Raw genomic sequence first — 19473 nt, 5'->3', positions numbered from 1 at the left:
GAGGTTGGGTTGGTGGGGGGTGTGGATCTGACGAGGGAGTCACGGAGGGAATGGTCTTTACGGAATGCTGATAGGGGAGGGGAGGGAAATATATCCTTGGTGGTGGGGTCCGTTTGGAGGTAGTGGAATGATAGATTGGGGAGCATTACTTAAAGGAATGACAGTGTAAAGGCATTGGCAAGTATTCAAAAAGTGACCTGAACTGGAACAATTATTCATTCCTGTCTAGTACAAAAACAAAACAGGAAAGGTAGCTGGAGCATGGCTTATATCAGAGGCGTTTAGATCTAAGGAAGAGATACACAAATTGACAAGAAACAAAACAGACCTGAGGAGTGGGAGCAGTTTCGCATTCATCTAATGATGGTCCTTAGGTAATAGCAGATCATGAAAAGGTTTGTCTTTGGCAAATCCATTGTATTCTTTGTTGCAATTGAACCTTTAGCTATTTGTTTAATTGTTAGTGTGGATTACTTTAAGTACAAAAAGAGCATTTCCTGGCATCAGACGTAAACTTGCCTTTTAATAACGTGTGTTGATGGTTGCTTGCCTTATTAATTGGAGAGTCTTTTTAATTTGCCTTTTCTATACAATGTACTAGATTAGAAATCTTTTAAGGCTATCTACCAAAAGCTACCTGTTCAAGTTTGAAAATCCCAGGAATCTATCCTCATTATCACTTTGATCTTCTCTGAACAATTTCTGAAATTTGAATAGCTTGTTTCTTAGTGACCACAACCAAATGCACTACAGAATATACAGTGGATAGCACTGTTCAGTTTAACCATAATTGCTAATTTGCAGTCTGAACTGACTGTACAGTGTAACATTTATTTGCTGCCCCATAATAATTGGAAATGTTGACCTACAAGTCTGCTAGGTTCCCTAGATGGTCTACTGTTCGGTGTCTTTCAAGAACTGCTTGTGGAGCATTTTTTTTGGCTTTTTGTGTACTTATGTTCTTATTCTATACTCTATTCACTAGTATATTTATATTTTGCCACATTTAATAAATGTCTGGGCTGAATTTTAGTAAAAATTGACTGTGTTAATTTCAGCGACTTTCAATGGAGGGTTTCTTTCTGTGAACTCTGAGATTTTTCATGCAATTCTCTGTAGCTTCCTCATTCTGTATGCATAACACCTCTATGGTGCCATGCTGTTGTTATGTTGCATTCACCAGCTGCAAAGGTACTCACCGCTGCCAGGGTTTTGAGATTTCTGGTGTCAGCACCACATTTAAAGCACCAGGTCAATTGCTGCCAGCTACACCACTTCTTGCTGGGATGAAACTATAAAAACACTGCTTCTAAGGGTACACTTCATAACACTTCATATGAAACAAAAGTTGGTATTTGTAAATGTATTGTTATTTTACATCAGCACCTTCCTGACCAACTGTAATTGTAACTGCAGATACAAAACCTGTGCTACACAGGCAACCCATCCTTAGCATGTTAGGATCCTGATGAAGGGAGTGTTGCTCTTTCTTAACGCCCAATGTAAAAAATATTTTGTTGTTCAATATGGTGCATCACAAGTTACAATGCCTTCAAACAGTTGAAAATATTAAGTTTTATTCAGCAACCGGAAAAGCAGAGAAAAAAACAAACTTAAAAAAAGCCATGTTTGGGAATAAACAAGTTGCCTTTCAAGCAATAACTAATTTACAGCCAATGATCACTTCTCCCAAAGCAGGTCTATTGGAAACCGGTGTCAAAGAAGTCTTGGCTTGCTCTGCCCAGCATTGCTCTGGTCCATTATGCTCAAGTGATGTTTCCCTTTCTCAATGATCTCTGTTGCCTTTCACCCAGGTCATCAGCAATAGTCAGATCCACCCATTGGCTGCTCCAGTTGTGCAGCGCACAAGGATTGTATGGCACACTCGCTATCTGGATGGTACTGCAAGGTTCCCTCAAATCAATTCTAGCATCAGAACATCACCTTGAGGAGGTCCATGTCTTCTGCATAACAGCACTGCCAGGAGAATGGGCTACATGATTCCTGATGAAGGGCTTTTGCCCGAAACGTCGATTTTGCTGCTCGTCGGATGCTGCCTGAATTGCTGTGCTCTTCCAGCACCACTGATCCAGAATACATTATATCTTTGCTTGGCCTCAGACTGGAGGTTGCATAACAGAATTATCAGTCTTGGTTGCACAGGGTAGACCTGGTCTCCTAGTAACCATCCTTGTAATGTATCTAGCCCTTGAAATGAAGAAAGAATCTAAGTTCTCATGGATATAGGCACTATGGCATGTTGACGCACACTTTTAAGAGGTGATGATCACAGATGGCTTGTATTTAATGAAATGGAATCCTTCCTCTTGATGAATTCAACTATGTTATGATATGGCATTCTATAGTGTGTACAGTATAGCATGTAGTACCTGTCTATTTTGGTAAAGCCTACTGCCTGGGTTATAGCACAGATCATGTCATAGGAAAGTGAAAAAACAAAGTCAGCATTACATGTAAGAATATGTTGTCCAATACTTACAGTTCAAGGTGAGAGGAAATTGGCTCCCGTGTAGTATATGAATCCTTGGATTTTGTGTCAATTGTTGTGGCCCACGGATAACATTTTTAAGGTCACCTGTTATTGCTACTGCTTCACTCACTATGATTAATTTGACCAATGACATGGTCAAGGTTGGTTGTGATCAGAATTACTATTTCACTGCAGATGTTTCACGTGCAGAATTCTATAATTACAGGTGTCTTTAACATGTACTTCATTAAAGCAATTTTGCTGTGAAGGGCCTCACATTGTTCACAAATAGAACCTGTGTCCTCAGACAGAAAAGAAAAGCACCGACTGTGCCCCCTCTATCTGTGGTGGCAGCCACTTTTCATTTCCTTTACTCATTCATAATTCAGATGAGGATGGAAAACCACACTGTTCCCACTTTGCCGAGTGAGTCACTCACAGCCTGTCAATCTAGGTAACCCCTGAACTGTGCATTTTCTGTTGACCCCAGCAGTTCTGAACTTCCCAATATTCTCACCAATTCTTTGTCTTCATCTTGTAACATTAGCCTACAGCCACAGGTCTACAGATTAGCCATACAAATCATCATGATGCACTGACCCTCACCTCCTGCCTTCTTTCGAAGCCAAGGTGATGGTTACCATTGACCTGCACCACCAACTCACAGTAACCCATGTCCTCTACTGTCTCCCACCCTTATTTATTTGAGTGGTTCCTATTATTGTTCCCTGTACATCCCAACTTGCTGCCTTCAATCCCAACAATTGACCTGCTCAATATCCCTACAACGGATGTGGCCCATATTAACCTGCCTTGACTTTCCTTGACAGACTTCCAGGACTGACCCTACTGTCAGACCAATCCATGCTATTGATGAGTGCCAGACTCCTTACTAATCTCTGTGCAGCTCCCCAACTGAATTATTGCTAATCCCCTGATTGGTTGCACTGGACCTGCAGGACCGATGGTGGCCACTCCCCATACTGTATTCATATAGATTGCTCCCAGTGGTGAGTAACCACTTCCAAGCCCCTGGAGCTAGACTAGATACAGCCTTTGACAGATTGTAGTGTAACCCGTGACTAACAGTTCCCCTTGACTTGCCTGAGGACTAATCCCTTTAGACATTAAGACATGCATCTAAGCTACTATCATGGAGTTCTGGTTGACATTGACATAGCTGGGAGTGGTTAGGCAACATGTCCACCCCATTAACTGATCACTGCTGATGCCAATGACAAGTGGTCTGGCTTTGTGTCTGCATTAAAAGGCAAGCTAAAACAGCAGTACTGGGAGCATTTACGTTTTGAATGAGGTGACAAATTCCAAAAAAGCAAGGCAAAGCGAGTGAGCTAAGCCCTAATGTGTACCCTGCTGGTCCTGCATGCAAAACAGTCTGACAGTAACATTACAATAAAAGGTTTTGGTGCACTCCAAAGTGAAGCATTGAAGTGAATAACTATTTTAAGTGAATTAGACATGTGTCTTGATGATATGATGGGGCTGATGCTAGCATCTATGGATGGAAGATGCAATTCATTGGCACCCATGGAGCATGGTATGAGGTGGTGGGGACTGCTGGCCAACCTGAAGATCTGGACGAGTAAGCAGCAATCTGGGACCTCCTTGTATCTACTTAGATTTTTCATTTAAAACAATCTAAGGGGCACTCCTTACGAAAGTTGACTTACAATTTTTTTTGCTGATGTAGATTCAATAGCAGCATATATCTCATATTTGCCATTGGTATAAAGTTCTATTTGTAACATACCAGTGAAGAGCCCCATCAAAATGATTGCACCCTCTCCCTCCTTGATCTAAGTTAGCAACTCTATTGGGTAATTTTTTTTTCTCCTTTCTTTGTGAAGCGTTTGTGCTAATTTCTTACTTTCAAAGCTACTCCCTTTTTATTTATGTTACCTATTTACATGGATGTTTCAGAATGCACCATTTTGGGTTTGAAGATGGAAACGTTACAGGAGATTCCTTTGCAGATTTACAAGCTGAAGTACAATTTTGTATTTGCAATGTGAAATATTTGCCATGCATAACTGCCTTCTAATAAAAGCCTTACATTAAGCTTGTTTAACTTTACTATTAAGGTAAACAGCTAGCCTTTATTTCCAATTGTCAGCATATCTTTCCGAATACCATTGAGCAAGCAGGCTTTTTCTTTATTCTCTAAACCCACAGAAAGTGAGGTTTTCAAAAGTGAATTGATTTATTATTTGAAAAGGAAAAAACATCGAATGCCTACAGAGAAAGGTTAATAGATGAATTACTCCTTTCGACAGGAAACAAAGACATGATAGGCTGAATGCTTTCCTTTTGTGCACAAAGTTACAAATCACACAACTCCAGGTTATAATCCAACAGGTTTAATTGGAAGCACTAGCTTTCAGAGCACTACTCCTTTATCAGGTGGTTGTGGAGTATACAATTGTAAGACACAGAATTTATAGCAAAAGTTTACAGTGTGATGTAACTGAAATTATACATTGAAAAAATACCTTGATTGTTTAAGTCTCTCATCTATTAAGATGACCATGTTAGTTTCGCTTCTTTCATATGTAAATCACAAAACATTTTTCAAAAAAATTACATTCTCAGGTTAACTGTAACAATTGGTGTCAGCGCAGAGAAGATGTTGAGATGGTGAAGGTGTTAGCTCCCTGTGTGTGCCATAATGTTTAGACTGACTCTAATCTAAAAAGTGAGTTAACAAGAGTCTTACATGGATTCATGCAGTTTTGAGCAAAGTACAATGTAACTCTGCAAGTACAAATTCACCTCACAAACGTATATGTGTATGTGGGCTTTTGTGCATGTGTGTCTGTCTGTCTGGGGTGGGGGTTTGTGAGTGTGTGTGTGTGTAAGTAAAGTGGTCTAAGTCTGTGAGAGAGTGGGAGTGTGTGTGTCATCGACCGCCTGTTCCGAATTGCCACAGCAAAGAACCGTAACAACCTCCTCAGGCGACAGACACGTGCTGCAACCGACAGGGTACTCTTCGTTGTCCACTACGCCATGTTCTTCGTGACCTGCAACACATTATCAATGAGGATGAGCACCTCGCCTTTAAACAACCGCCAAACCTCAAACAGATCATTGCTCGTAGCAAACTGCCTGGCTTTCAGGACAATTCCATACAACCCTGACACAGTAGGCGCTGCAAGATGTGTCAGAATGTGGACCTAGATACCACCATTACACGTGGGGATACCTCCCACCATATACGTGGCAGGTACTCAAGCGACTCAGACAACATTGTCTATGTCATACGCTGCAGGCAAGAATGCCCTGGGGCATGGTACATTGGTGAAATCAAGTGAAGGCTACGGCAACAGATGAATGGGCACGGCACAGCAATCAACAGCAGGTGTGTTCCTTCCCATTTATAGAACACTTCAGCGGTCCAGGACATTCAACCTCGGACCTTTGGGTGACCATCCTCCAAGGCGGACTTTGGGACAGGCCACAGTGAAAAATGGCTGAGCAGAGGTTGATAGCTAAGTTTGGTATCCATAGGGAGGGCCTCAATGGTTTATGTCACACTACAGGTGACCACTATCGCACTACACACACACACACATGTTTGTGGGGTGAATTTGTACTTGCAAAGTTACATTGTACTTTGCTCAAAACCACATGAATCAATGTAAGATTCTGTTAACTCACTTTTTGATTAGAATCAAGTTAAACATTATGGCACAGACAGGGAACACAGGGGGCTAACACCTTCAATATCTCAACATCTTCTCTGCGCTGACACCAATTGTTACAGTTAACCTGAGAATTAACTTTTTTTAAGAAGTTGTGATTTACTTATGAAAGAAGTGCAACTATCATGGTCATTCTAATAAATGAGAGACTTAACAAACAATCAAGGTATTTTTTAATGTATAATTTCAGTTAGATCACACTGTAAACTTTTGCTATAAATTCTGTGTCTTATGATTGTGCACTCCACAACTACCTGATGAAGGAGCGGCGCCCCGAAAGCTAGTGCTTCCAGTTAAACCTGTTGGACTATAACCTGGTGTTGTGTGATTGTAACTTTGTACACCCCAGTCCAACACTGGCATTTCCAAATCATTCCTTTTGTGCTGTAACTATTATTCTTTTGAAATGTTGCTAACTCTTCAGGTATACACCCTACTGGACACAAACTCTCCAAGGAGGTGTAATTTTTCTTGGGGCATGAAAAAACTCACCTATAAAATAAGGGTGTGTGAAACAAAATATAATTGTCCTGTTGCCCTACTATGGGGAATCCAACCTAGAAAGAAGTATGTGTATGTTTTGCAGCCCAAGGCCTTCCCAACCTGCAAAAAAGCCACATGAAAATGGCAAGGGATTAGGAAACTTTGATTTTCTAGCACAAAAAAAAATTTCAGCATATTGCAATCCAATTCACATTCCTTTGGGAAATAAGAGTATGGTCCCTAAAAATAGCTTTTTAACTATGTTGTAGTAGCCACAAATAAAAATACTGTAAGTTGATTTGTTTACAGAATTGAAATAAGTTGGTTTGAACCTTACAGATGTGACATCATTGCATCAACATGATTTTTGTTTATCATTGTTTCGCTTTAACAGATCAAGATGTCTTAGAAGAGGTATTGATTAACAGCTGCTTTTATCCAACTCAGCAAATTGTAAGTAAGCGCTCTTCAAACTGAAATATTTCTTGCAAGACAAATGCCTCTTTTAACATTTGTAGTGTGGTTGTTCATTTAAAATCCAAATTAAATTAGTGCATCTTTGAAATACTGTTACCAATCCTGATGGCTTGTTTGGTAACTGCACAATATACTGTAATACACCAGGCTGTACATAATCCAAAGATCTTGGGAGCAATTTGCAACCTGTTAGTGGTACACAGCTTTGTAGCTACATTAACCTGCAAACTGGCCTGGAATATGTGTTTATAGGCATCAGCTCTTAGTTCATCTTTGTTGATGGGCTTTTCAACTGTGGAGAAAAGACATTTTTTTCAGATTCATGCCTGAGGAATAGCTATTTGGATTAGATATCGGAGATACTGCAACAGATCCTTTTCCCTAATCATTGATACATCTCTTTCCTTGCCAACTGTCTGTGGCTGACAAAGATCATTGGCAATGTTTGGTCTAGCTATCAATGTTCCACCAAATCTTCCCTGTTTTAACAGTTCTAGCATTGGTGACTGTGCCCGTAGGTCCAACGCTATTTGCTGTGCAATTCTGACCCTAAAGATGTCTGTAAGTCTTTCTAGCTCTTTCATTCCGTCTTGTATAACACTTCTTAAAACCTACTACTTTGACCAAGCTTTTAAATATATGTCAGAGTATCTCTTTTTATGTGTTAACAAATCTTGTTTGACAAATCTAGAAGCACCTCAGAATGTTTTGTTATGTTAAAGTTGCTCTTTAAATACAAGTTAATTATGTTGTAGTTACATAAATTAGCTTGTTTGCCTGCAACTACTGTTCAAGAAAAGGATTAAGTAATCATTGCAATTGGGAATTGTTCTGATTGACAGCTTTCTTCAACTTAACAATTGCCTGCATTTAAACCTGTTTGTTCTCAGTTGTTTTGTAGTATTTATCAAACTATTTAGTTCTGAATTGAGGTGGCTATTTGAAACTTTGAGGGGGAGATTGTCACCCACATGTTTTCTATAGATTGAGATACACCACTGTTACATGTGTATATAGTCTGATTAAAGGGCAGTTCAGTCAAACTTGTGACTAATGATTGAGTTTGTTCAAATTAGTAATTTGAATGGGTTTCCTCCGGGTGCTCCGGTTTCCTCCCACAGCCCGAAGATGTTCAGATCAGGTGAATTGGCCAGGCTAAATTGCCCTTAGTGTTAGGTATATTAGTCAAAGGGAAATGGGTCTGGCTGGGTTACTCTTCGGAGGGGCCTGTGGACATGTTGGGCCGAAGGGCCTGTTTCCACACTGTAGGTAAACTAATCTAATCTAATCTAATCTTGATCCTTTCATGCATTTTATCAAGTCATTGATATCTAATGTTGAGGGACCCAGTTCTGAATATTGTGGATTCTAACTGGAAAGAACCTCTGTCACAAAAATACTTATTGATGCTATTTGCCCTCTGCCACTGAACTAATTCGAATCTAACTTTTCACTTTGCTTTGGATTCTATGACTTCTTACTTTCCTAGTCAGTCTGCCATGTGGGACATTATAAAGAGGAGAAATTGAGGTCTGCAGATGCTGGAGATCAAAGTTGAAACTTTATTGCTGGAACAGCACAGCAGGTCAGGCAGCATCCAGGGAACAGGAGATTCGACGTTTCGGGCACAGGCCCTTCCTCATTATAAAGAGCCTTGCTGGAATCCATCATATTTTAGAAATCATCAAATATTTTACCCTCTTTACCACCTCAAAATGTCCAATCAAATCAGTCAGATATAACTGTCAACAAATCCAAACTACTCTCTTTGATGAATTCATGCCTTTCCAAATGTCACTCTGTGTTTCAAAATATTTTCTTAAGGTTAAGTTGACTGATCTACAATTATTTGATTTGACCCTCTCTGCCTTTATAATCGATGGTGTAACTTTAACTGTACTCCATTCTCTCTAGCACCACGTGTAGACTCAGTGAATTGGAAAATGATGGAGGCTTCACAATTCCTTCCCTTGTTCTCCTTAACAGCTTAGGATATGTTTCATTCAGGTCTAGCGATTTATCTACTTTTAAAGGTGCTGAACCCCTTATTATTTGAATTGAATGGAATGATTTATTGTCCATTGTATTTAACAATTAAATACAGTGAAAAGTGTAATATGTCACCATGTGCCAGTGCCATTTTGACTTACAGAAAATATTAAGATATAAGACTTAAATATTAAGTTTAAAAACAGAGTCATCATCTTCCTTTCTTGTGCTCCACTCGACATTCATTGGGGGGGTGACTCAATAACGGGCAATGGGCCCACCAAAACCCTTGCATCACTGCCCATTCCAGGAGTACCAATTTGGGCCTACCACATCGCCACAGCTGAGACTCAACTTCTCTGATTCCAACCGCAGATATCATCATCTCTGCTGTGATGTTCATTCTGCCACTGCTTCACCATCACCTGCACAGACCCAAATAATATTTATTCAGTCACTAAGCTTATACCATCAAATATTTTGTGTCCCCCCCCCCCCCGCCTCCCTCTTTTAACTGCAATGAGGAACTATGCCCTCTTTTTTGAAAAAGTGCCAAGTACCATGTCCATATCACCTGTCATCAGCTTGTAAATCAAACGATGGTGATGAGGTCAAGGGTTTTGTTTTGAGGAGAGGTGTGATGATGTCAGATTTAAAAGTCAGAGAATGCACTCTAATTTGTTGAATATTATTTCTCTTTTATGAAAATGATGTCAGATCGTTTTATGATTTTTTTAAGTGCAGTAAGACTTATTTCATAATAAATTTCAGCACTTCTCCTGATGAGTGATGTTAGGCAAACTGACTTGACATCCCCTATTTTCTCTCTCCCTCTTTTTATTTTAAAAAACAGTATTTCAACTTCCAATCCACTGAGACCATGCTAGAATCTAGTTGATTTCATAAAATTCCAGTATCAATGGACTGTAGGTGGTCAGAAAGTGGTTCAATCCAGGAAAGAACAAGGGGAAAGAAACTTGTAATGTTGGTGAGGATGAGAACTGGGAATTTGGATAATTAGTACTTGGAACCACTGGCGCTTCATTTTTCACATTGCTTCCTATTTAAACTCATTCACAGAACCGTTACAGTACAGAAGGAAGCTGCATGACCTACTGGGTCTCAGAGTGAGCATTTCATTCAGTGCCATTCTCCTGCCTTTTTCCCTTAGCCCTGTACATTGTTATTTGAAGAGGAGTAGTCTGACTCCATTTTGAATGCTCTGATTTGACCTATCTCCATCACACACTCAAGTACTGGAATCTAGACCGTAAGGTTCCAGCATCTGCTTTGGTTAGAATACATCTTCTCTTAAGAGATGCAAATTGGCCTAAACGCATGTCGGCTCGCTTTGAGCGGAGTCCATTGTACAAACTTAAACCCCTTGTTTGATGTGCAGCCACTTAACTTATATGGCACTGGCTACTTGCAACAATAATGCAAATAACTAGGCAGCATGAAATCAGTGTACTACTTGCACTGGAAAGAATGGAGGCTGTGGGGTAGGTAATTGCCACATTGGCCATTTTAGCATGTTATTAAATTTAGCCCTGATGGCATTTTTGTTAAATATATTTTATTGGAAAAATAGATTTTTTAATATTACAACAAATACAAAATAATTCAAAACAATGCAAAGAAAACGCAAGTGAAAAAAAGCCCCAAGCCACCTCATGTACAAAAGTGTAAACATATATAGAAAAGTATAGAGTAAAAACAAACTCAAACTGGCTATTTAACTAAATAAATAAAAAACAACAACAAACTAATAAATAGTAATAACTCAGCCCAGCCAAACAAAACACTCATACGTTCACAGTTTCTCCTCTCTGGATATTGGATTCGTAAAACACAATCGTTACGGCTATATAAAAGCCCTTGTTAGTGTGGCAGATAAATCTGTGTCCAGGGATTCCAAAAAAGGGCTGCCATGTCTTAGAAAAATTCTCAGTTTTCTGGTGTCCTATATTTGTGAGAAAATCCAAGGGAATATGCTCCATAACAATCTTCCGCCAACCTGACAGGCCTGGGGGTTTTTCGGATATCAAACCTAGGAAGATATTCTTTCTTGCACAGAAAGTGAGGATGTTGAAAAGTTTTTTTTATGCGTGTCTGCAGGGAATACAGTGGGCAGTCCCTGAAGGAGAGAGATCGGGTCCTTCTCCACCCTTACATCCAAAATCCTCTCCACTGCACCCGCCACAGCACTCCAATATGTTTGAAACCTACCACAGGACCAGAGACAATGTACAGACCTTGCACTTGGGACATGCTGAAGATACCCCTGGTTTAAATTTGACAAATGGTCCGGAGCCAAGCGGACCCTGTGGAGAATCTTCAACTGTAAAGCATGGGTCCTATTGCAAATTGATATCTTCCCTGCATTCTCCCAAATATCCTCCCGTGCCTCTGAGGAAACTTCAACATCCAGCTCTCTCTCCCACACCCCTACAGAGTTGACCAAACTCATCTGAGGGGGTACCTCCCCAAATTGATGATGTAAAGTACTGACAGAAAGTGTACTCTTAGCACTTAGCCGGCCCACCCCCACCCCCAACACCCCGCCATGTCAGATTTGTAGGGATCAGTCAAAAGTGTAGTCTTTTTTTGAATAAAATTCCTAACTTGAAAAAAATGAAAGAGATCTCTATTAGATGACTCATACTTCCTTACTAGCTGATTGAAGGACATCATTTCCTTTCCCCCAAATACACGCCTCAAATTTCCCGCAAGACACACCCCTAGCTGCCAAACGTTTAAAATCCTGAATCTATCATCCCCAGTTGAAAAACCAGCATATCCACTAAAGGTGCAAAAGAAGATGTTTTCCAATATTGTTGTCCCGCTGCTGAATTGCCCTCCATGCTTTAACAGTATCACTGACTATTGGGTTATGGCAATATTTCCTAACTGTCCACATTTGGTCCAAAATCAGCAAACTGGTAAGGGGGCATTTTGCCTGGGAGGCTTTGATATCTACCTTTAATGAAAGAGGATCTCTACAAGCCCAATCACTCACGTAGGTCAAAAGCAAGTTTAATTGGTTATTTAAATGGCTGGAAGGTCCACTCCTCTCCATCTGTGAGGCAGCTGCAGTTTAGCTAATTTAATGAGGGTGGGTTACGGTGCCAGATAAAGGAGCTGAACCAGCTGTTCAGCCTCCTGAATGCTTGCTTATTGAAAATCGGGGGGAGCATCCGCATAGGGTATAGCAAACTGAGGAGAATATTCATTTTAATAAGCACTATCCGCCCAACCATAAGACCGGAAGTGCCTCCCATCTTTGAAGGTCTTGTTAAATTTTATCAAATATTGGATAAAATTGGCTTTGAACAGCTGATCCAGAACTGGAGTAATGAATATGCCCAAATACGCAAAATCCCCTGTGACCACCTAAATGGGAATCTATAGTCGCCCTCAAGACCTAGCTCCTTCATAAGACCACCCATAGGCATAGTCTCTGATTCGCAAAGTTAATCTTGTACCCCGAAAAAACACCAATTGCGTGAATGCATTGTATCAGGCAAGGGACTGAAACTGCTGGATTTGTCAAAAAAATTAGGACATTGTCTGCATACAACGAAATCTTATGTAATTTTGACCCCACTTCTGAAGATGATATATTGGGTTTCCCACGAATGGCCTCCGCCAATGGTTCAATCACTAATGTAAAAAGCATTAGTGACATGCCCCCAAAAATATTAAAATTGCTTGATTGTATTCCATTGGTGATGACTGCCACGAGAGGGCCACCATAGAGAACCTTTACCCATCTTATAAATACTTTGCCCAAACTAAACCACTCCAGGATATAGAAGTGGTACAGCCATTCAACCCAGTCAAATGCCTTCTCTGTATCCAGAGAAATCACCAAACCCTGTATTGACTGTTGTTGACATGCTTGAATTACTTTAAGCAGCCTCCTAACATTATTGGAGGATCTGTGAACCTTTATGAAACCTGTCTGATCCTCTTTAATAATAGAAGGTGACACAGTCTCCAACCTTAATGCGAGAGTCTTAGAGAGGATTTTGAAAGTCCGCATTTAAGAGCGAGATGGGCCTGTACGAAGCATAGTCTTCTAGGTCCTTCCCTTTTTTAAGAATATGTGAAATATTGGCCTGTCTCCGAGGTGGTAGGGACAATCATGACTGTGTTAATCATTAAACATACTGAGCACTCGGCCTGACAGTATACTTATAAATTCCTTCTAGAATTCAGTGGGAGGTCCAACAGGACCAGGCGTCTTTCCACTCTGAAGCTGCCTCACAGCTTCATGCACTTCTTGCTCTGATAAGTGAGAATTGAGAAAGGACTCTTGTTCAGGAGTCACTCCCGGGAGCTTCAGATACTTAAAAAAAGATTCCATTTTGATCTGCCCCATCTCACAATCCTCGGATTGGTATAACTTTGAGTAAAATCTCTAGAACGTCACATTAATCTTTTTAGAATCACATCTTAGGTTCCCAGACCCTTCCCCAATTGCTGTAATGGCTTGTGGGGCACTCCTTTTCCTGGCAAGCTACGCTAAGAATTTGCCTGGCTTGTCACCATGCTGATATAACCTTTGCTTTGCAAAAGCCAGCTCCTTCTTTGCCATCTGCGTGAGCATGGAATTTACTGCAGACCGAAGTGCTGTAATCATTCTGTAGTTTGACCAATGAGAGTCTGTCAAAGTAAGCCTTCTCATCTGCCTTTAACCGTACTTCAAGGAGATGTTTCTGCTCATCCTTCTGCCGCTTCCTACTGGCGGACTAATAAATAACTAGCCCCCCCACCCCCCCAGCATAGGCTTTGGCAGTTTCCCAGAGGATGGATGAACTACCAACTGAGCCTAAGTTGATGTCTAGGAACGCCTGAAATTCCCTAGAGAAATACTCCACAAACTTATTATCCTTGAGGATAAAGGGATCCATTCGCCAGTGCCTCGAACCCACTGTGACGTCCTTAATCTTAACCAACAGGTACACTGGAGCATGATCAGAGATGGTACTATTACCAATCGTACAAGATGCCACCAAATCCAGGGTTACCGCCGGGGTCAGAAAAAAGTCAATCCTGGTGTAACATCTGTGTGGATTGGAGAAAAACGTAAAATCCCTGCGTGTAGGGTGGAGACGCCTCCAGACGTCCAGCAACCCTAACTCTCCACACAGACCCACTAACTGTTTAGTTTGTACAGAGGGTGTCGAGGGACCTTTGGGTAACCTGTCTACTATGGGATCCATGAGAAATTTAAAATCTCCCCCTATAATGATGTGCTGGGACTCAAGACTTATCAGGTTAGAAAATGCATCGACCAAAAATTTAAGGGGATGAGGTGGAGGGCAATAAACATTTAAAACACCACATTCTTCCCTACTTATCAAGGCTTTAAGAATTACAAACCTCCCATATGTGTCCAACAATTTAAATGGGAGATTCCTCCCACCAATATAGCCACTTCCCTACTTCTGGTATTAAATGATGAAAAATAAAACTCAGTCAAAGCCATTCTGCTGTAATTTCAGATGCTCCTTGCCATCCAAGTGTGTCTCCTGTAACAAAGCAGTATCCACCTTTTGCTTTCTAAGACTCAAGAGTACCTTCTTCCTCTTAATTGGTGAGTGACTTCCCTTGATATTCCAGGTACACCATTTAATCAAGTCATTAACCACAACCTTCTGCAGTAACATTTAAATTCCAGAGAGTAGGAACCTGAACCACAAATCGCTGAGCCTTAGTGTCACACGATACACCAAACATTAAAAACTACATAAACTAAAACCACTACATTTAACAAACCTACAAAACTATTAAAAATGAAAACCAAAAAACAAACCAACATGTAAAGCGCCAACAGTACTGAGTAGGGAAATTCAACCCCTGCCCAGAGGGGGAAACTACCCATCCCAAACTGCCCATAAGTAGGCATCTAACCAGCCCAGCCCTTCACTTCTCTCAGCTAGCACAAGCAGAAAAGAGTAAACACACCGTAGAATACCAATATGAATAAAAAAATTTTTTTAAAAACCCACCCATCCTTTGGTATATCCTAACTTACAAATTGAAAATGTACATCTCAACCGCCACCAAACATAGTTTAAACCAAATTATTATCAATAGATAAAAAATAAAAATAAAAACTCCAACTGGACTTCCTCTGTTTGTTTTTTATAAAACGATAAAGACATATCCAAACAACGCTATTTATGCATACTAAAATTGTTCAAATTAGGTTAATTTGTTCACAAAGTCTCTTTCCTTCTCTTATGTGTCAAAGAGATGAATGGATCCATATAAGGTGATGTGTAGCACTGCCGGATACCTCGGAGTACTGAATCTCAAGCTCCCTCAGTCTTCTCTTGGCACTGTCATAAGATTTTTGTTTCTTCCTGAAAGAACATGATCTTAGAGCCCTCAAATTAGGGCGTTCGGAACCTTCTGCTGGATTCTGGAAGCATCTATGACTCTCTCTCCTTATCCGGGTATTGATGGAACCGTACTAGGAGAGGACGAGGATGTTGACCCAGACCCGACCTCTGTCGTGCGACCCAGTGAGCCCCCTCTATCTTCAATCCTCTCATGCCAGCCTCCAAGTCAAGGTATGTCGGCAGAAATCCTCAACAAATTCCGCACGCCGCTCACCTTCCTTACCCTCACGCAGACCGATGATCTGAATGTTTTTCTCCTGCCCCTGTTCTCAAGATCATCCACTTGGTCGTGCAAATTATGGACCTGCATTGCCAGGGCTTAGATCCTATCCTTGGATGAACTGGCATCAGCTTCCACCACAGTGACCATATACTCCACCTCATCCATCCTCTTCTCCAGTTCTCCTCGCTGCTGCTCCTGCTTCTGCAGCATGAGAGAGATTGGAGCCAGCTTCTCTTCAATCTGTTTCCCAGCACCTCGTGAGATTTCATGAGCTCGTTCACCAGGGCCTGCAAGGTAATCAATTCTGAGGATCCTTGGACGCTCCTTCTCCCTCTTTGGCATTTCTGGACGGCAGGAACCCCAGGTTTAGAAGTTTCTTGGGACTTCACAATCTTTCCGGAATCCCAAGATATCGTGATGGTCCGGGTTGGGCAGGTTGAAGGTTCGTCCCGCTTGTGCTGCGATGCAGAGCTCTGCAGAGTGATCTTTTTAGATACCCCAATTCCCTTTTTTATAAGATCTCAACTCATCATTGCCAAAATTCACATTATTCCTTTTTTTCTATCTCCTTTATAGAGTCATAGTTTACTTACATAACTAAAAAAAAAATCATTTTTCTTTTGGCTCTATCTAGCTTCACTCACCATTTAAGAGAAACATGAAAATTTGAGTACCTTTTAACTTAATTACAAGGCTTTTGTTTAGAACCTTCTCAGAAGTCCAGTTAAATAATCCTGGTATTCACTCCACTGTTAGCATTATGTATAATGCTCTCAGAAAAGTGAAAGGAATTTGTTAGATATGACCTAACTCCATTAGAAGAAGGACGATTTAAGGTAATTACTGGACTGTACAACTAATACTGCATTTTAGTTTTCTAGGGAATTGTGTGCAGTAGGTTAGAAAAATCTGTTTTAAGTTAGATTTGAAACCAACCTTAACTGATGGCATGAAAACCATTCTCATACATTGTAAATGTCTTGCATTGTAAGCATTGAGTTTCCATCACCTACAAATGAAAGAATTCTAATTGATCATTTCATGTAGCTCCCTTCATGAATGCTGTTAGCAGAAAAGTGAAATATTATTTAATGCACCAGCAAACAACGGCTTAAAAAAGGAGGGAAATTAGAGCTTGAGAAGATTAGCCAGAAACAAAGGTAGGTAGTAAGATTTTAAAGATGGAAATCATAACTAAAGTAATTTTTAGTCTTGCAGTCAGTCAGTTTGTGGAGTTAATAGGAAACAAGGAAATAGTAGAAGAATTGAATAGATATTTTATATCTCACTTTAGAAAAACACAAATAAATTCCCAGTAATATTAGTAAAGAAGTAAAAGGAATGGAGGAACTTAAAACACTTACAATCAATCAAGAAAGGACATTGAAGTAATAACTAAAACTAAAGGCTGATGAGATCAGTAAAAAGCACACAGGTAGGAGACCATCCCGGAGTGAGATGCAGACAAAGTGTCGTAGACTCACGTGGTAAGATTGCTGTAGAGGCTCACTTCTCAATAGTCTCAGGATTACGTCAGGCCCTACATAGGAGAATTTTATGGTTGATTGAAGAATTAGTGTAGAGGGAGGACATCAGATTTGTGAGGCATTGGAACCTGGTCAGAGGCAGGTAGGAACTGCAAGATGGACAGGCTGGGATTAACATCCTCACATAGATATTCACAAACGTTTTTATTTTGAGGAAGATTTAATTTCAGTGAACAGGGGGATGGGAACCTGAGAGGAATGTCTGATTTGAGGAAAAATAGTAAAAGGGAGTAGAAAAGAAAGCATGGGCAAGCAACAGATGCATGCAAATAGAAATGATTGTTGTGATTTTAGAGAAGTGGCTGGAGGGTTGACCAAAGCTGGGAACTGTATGTTCAAAGATATTCTCTCATTAGGAAAGAGGGGCAAAAAGGAAAAGGAGGTGGGGTAGCACTCCTAAAGGACAAGATTACTTAATTAGTAAGAGATTATCTTAGATTGAAGGATTGAGATGTAGGGTTTGGATGGAGCTATGAAACAACAAGGGATACCAAACAATTTTTAATAGGTGATCAAACGAGTTGTAATGTTGTCCACCGTATTAAATCAGAAAATTTGAGATGCATGTAATATGTGCAATGCAGGAATGATGGTTTATATTTCTATATTGGTTGGGTTACCAAATTAGCATTAATGCTGTGGAGGACAAATTACTGGAATGTATACAAGATAGGTTTCTGGAGCAATGTTGAGGTGCCAACTATGGATTGGGTTGTTATGAGTTTAATGTTTGTAATGAAAAGGGGCCAATTATTAACTAGGTTGTAAATAGCCTTTGGGAAATGGTGACCACATTATCATGGAACATACAATACAGTTCATTATGAAACTAGAACCAGAAAAAGAAAATTGGGAAGATAGAGGGAGCAAGTTGGTCTGTGACAGTTTGGACAATATACTAAAAGACTTGACAGTTGGTGAGTAGTGTCTAGTATTTAAAGAAAAACATCGGAGTGCATCTGGGAAAATTAACAAACAGTGAATTTCACAACTAATCTTGGAGGAAACGGTTTGGGCGAAGTTCACAGCATCGAATCAGATAACTTAATTGTTTTAAGTCTGTCCAAGAGAAAGGCTGCAGTAGTGAGTACAGTGGGTTCTTTCTTGAATTTATGTTTTTGGAGATAAGTCTCTTGATTAATCTTAAAATATAAGCCATAGCTATTAATTTAACCTGGGGCAGAGTTTTGTAGAGGAATAAGACGGTGTTATTTTCTGGGTCTGTAGATTGGGAAGGAGGAAAAATTGGCCTTTGCAGTGAAATGTACTTCTTGTCAGATGTGGGAGTTTAAAGAGAATTTAAGGGTTACTGTGGATTATATCTGCCATAATTGCTGTTTGATGCGAATCTTATCAGATCGAGTGGATCAGTTGGAGAGACAGATAGAAGCGATGAAGAATTTGCAACAGCAACAGTATGTGATGGATGGCAGTTATAGGAAGTCTCAGATACAGTCACATAGATGGGTTAACTCCAGGAAAGGTAAGAGAGGTAGGCAGCTAGTGCAGGAGTCTTTTGTGGATATACCCATTTCAAACAGGCATGCTGTTTTGGAAAATGTAGGGGGTGATGGATTCTCAGGGGAACGTAGCACAAACAGCCAAGTTTCTGGTATTGAGACTGGCTCTAATGATTACTCCCAGTGCTACGAGCTAGTGAGGGCAGGAATAGAAGGATAGAGCAGATGAATGCATGGCTGAGGAGCTTGTGTATGGGAGAAGGATTCACATTTTTGGATCATTGGGATCTCTTTTGGGGTATAAGTGACCTGTACAAGAAGGACGGATTGCACCTAAATTGGCAGGGGACTAATATACTGGCAGGGAAATTTGCCAGAACTGCTTGGGAGGATTTAAACTAGTGAGGTGGGGGGGAACCCAGGGAGATAGTGAGGAAAGAGATCAATCTGAGACTGGTACAGTTGAGAACAGAAGTGAGTCAAACAGTCAAGGCAGGCAGGGACAAGGTAGGTCTAATCAATTAAACTGCATTTATTTCAATGGTTAGGAACATGAGACTGGGATATCATAGCAATTACAGAAACATGGCTCAGGGATCGATCCTGTCTATACCTGACATATGCTTCCTTCTTTTTTCTTAACCAAACCCTCAATTTCTTTAGTCATCCAG

At 40.4% G+C, this 19473-nt stretch overlaps 1 protein-coding gene across 6 annotated transcripts in view; it reads left to right on the top strand.

Annotated features, from left to right (window-relative positions):
• Positions 1-19473, top strand: part of LOC122550944 (putative methyltransferase NSUN7) — a 154566-nt gene that overhangs the window by 22657 nt on the left and 112436 nt on the right. For all 6 annotated transcript variants that reach the window (XM_043692499.1, XM_043692491.1, XM_043692482.1 and 3 more), the window contains one exon: positions 7088-7146. Coding sequence is in view for 4 of the 6 variants with exons in the window: in XM_043692482.1 (XP_043548417.1) it covers positions 7088-7146 (59 nt within the window). In the remaining 2 variants the exon portion in view is untranslated. The remainder of the gene's footprint in view (positions 1-7087; positions 7147-19473) is intronic.

Source organism: Chiloscyllium plagiosum, chromosome 1 (assembly GCF_004010195.1).
Source record: "Chiloscyllium plagiosum isolate BGI_BamShark_2017 chromosome 1, ASM401019v2, whole genome shotgun sequence".
In the NCBI taxonomy this organism is placed as follows: Eukaryota; Metazoa; Chordata; class Chondrichthyes; order Orectolobiformes; family Hemiscylliidae; genus Chiloscyllium; species Chiloscyllium plagiosum.
The sequence above is the reverse complement of the archived record's forward strand: the minus strand, read 5'-3'. Positions and strand labels throughout refer to the sequence as shown.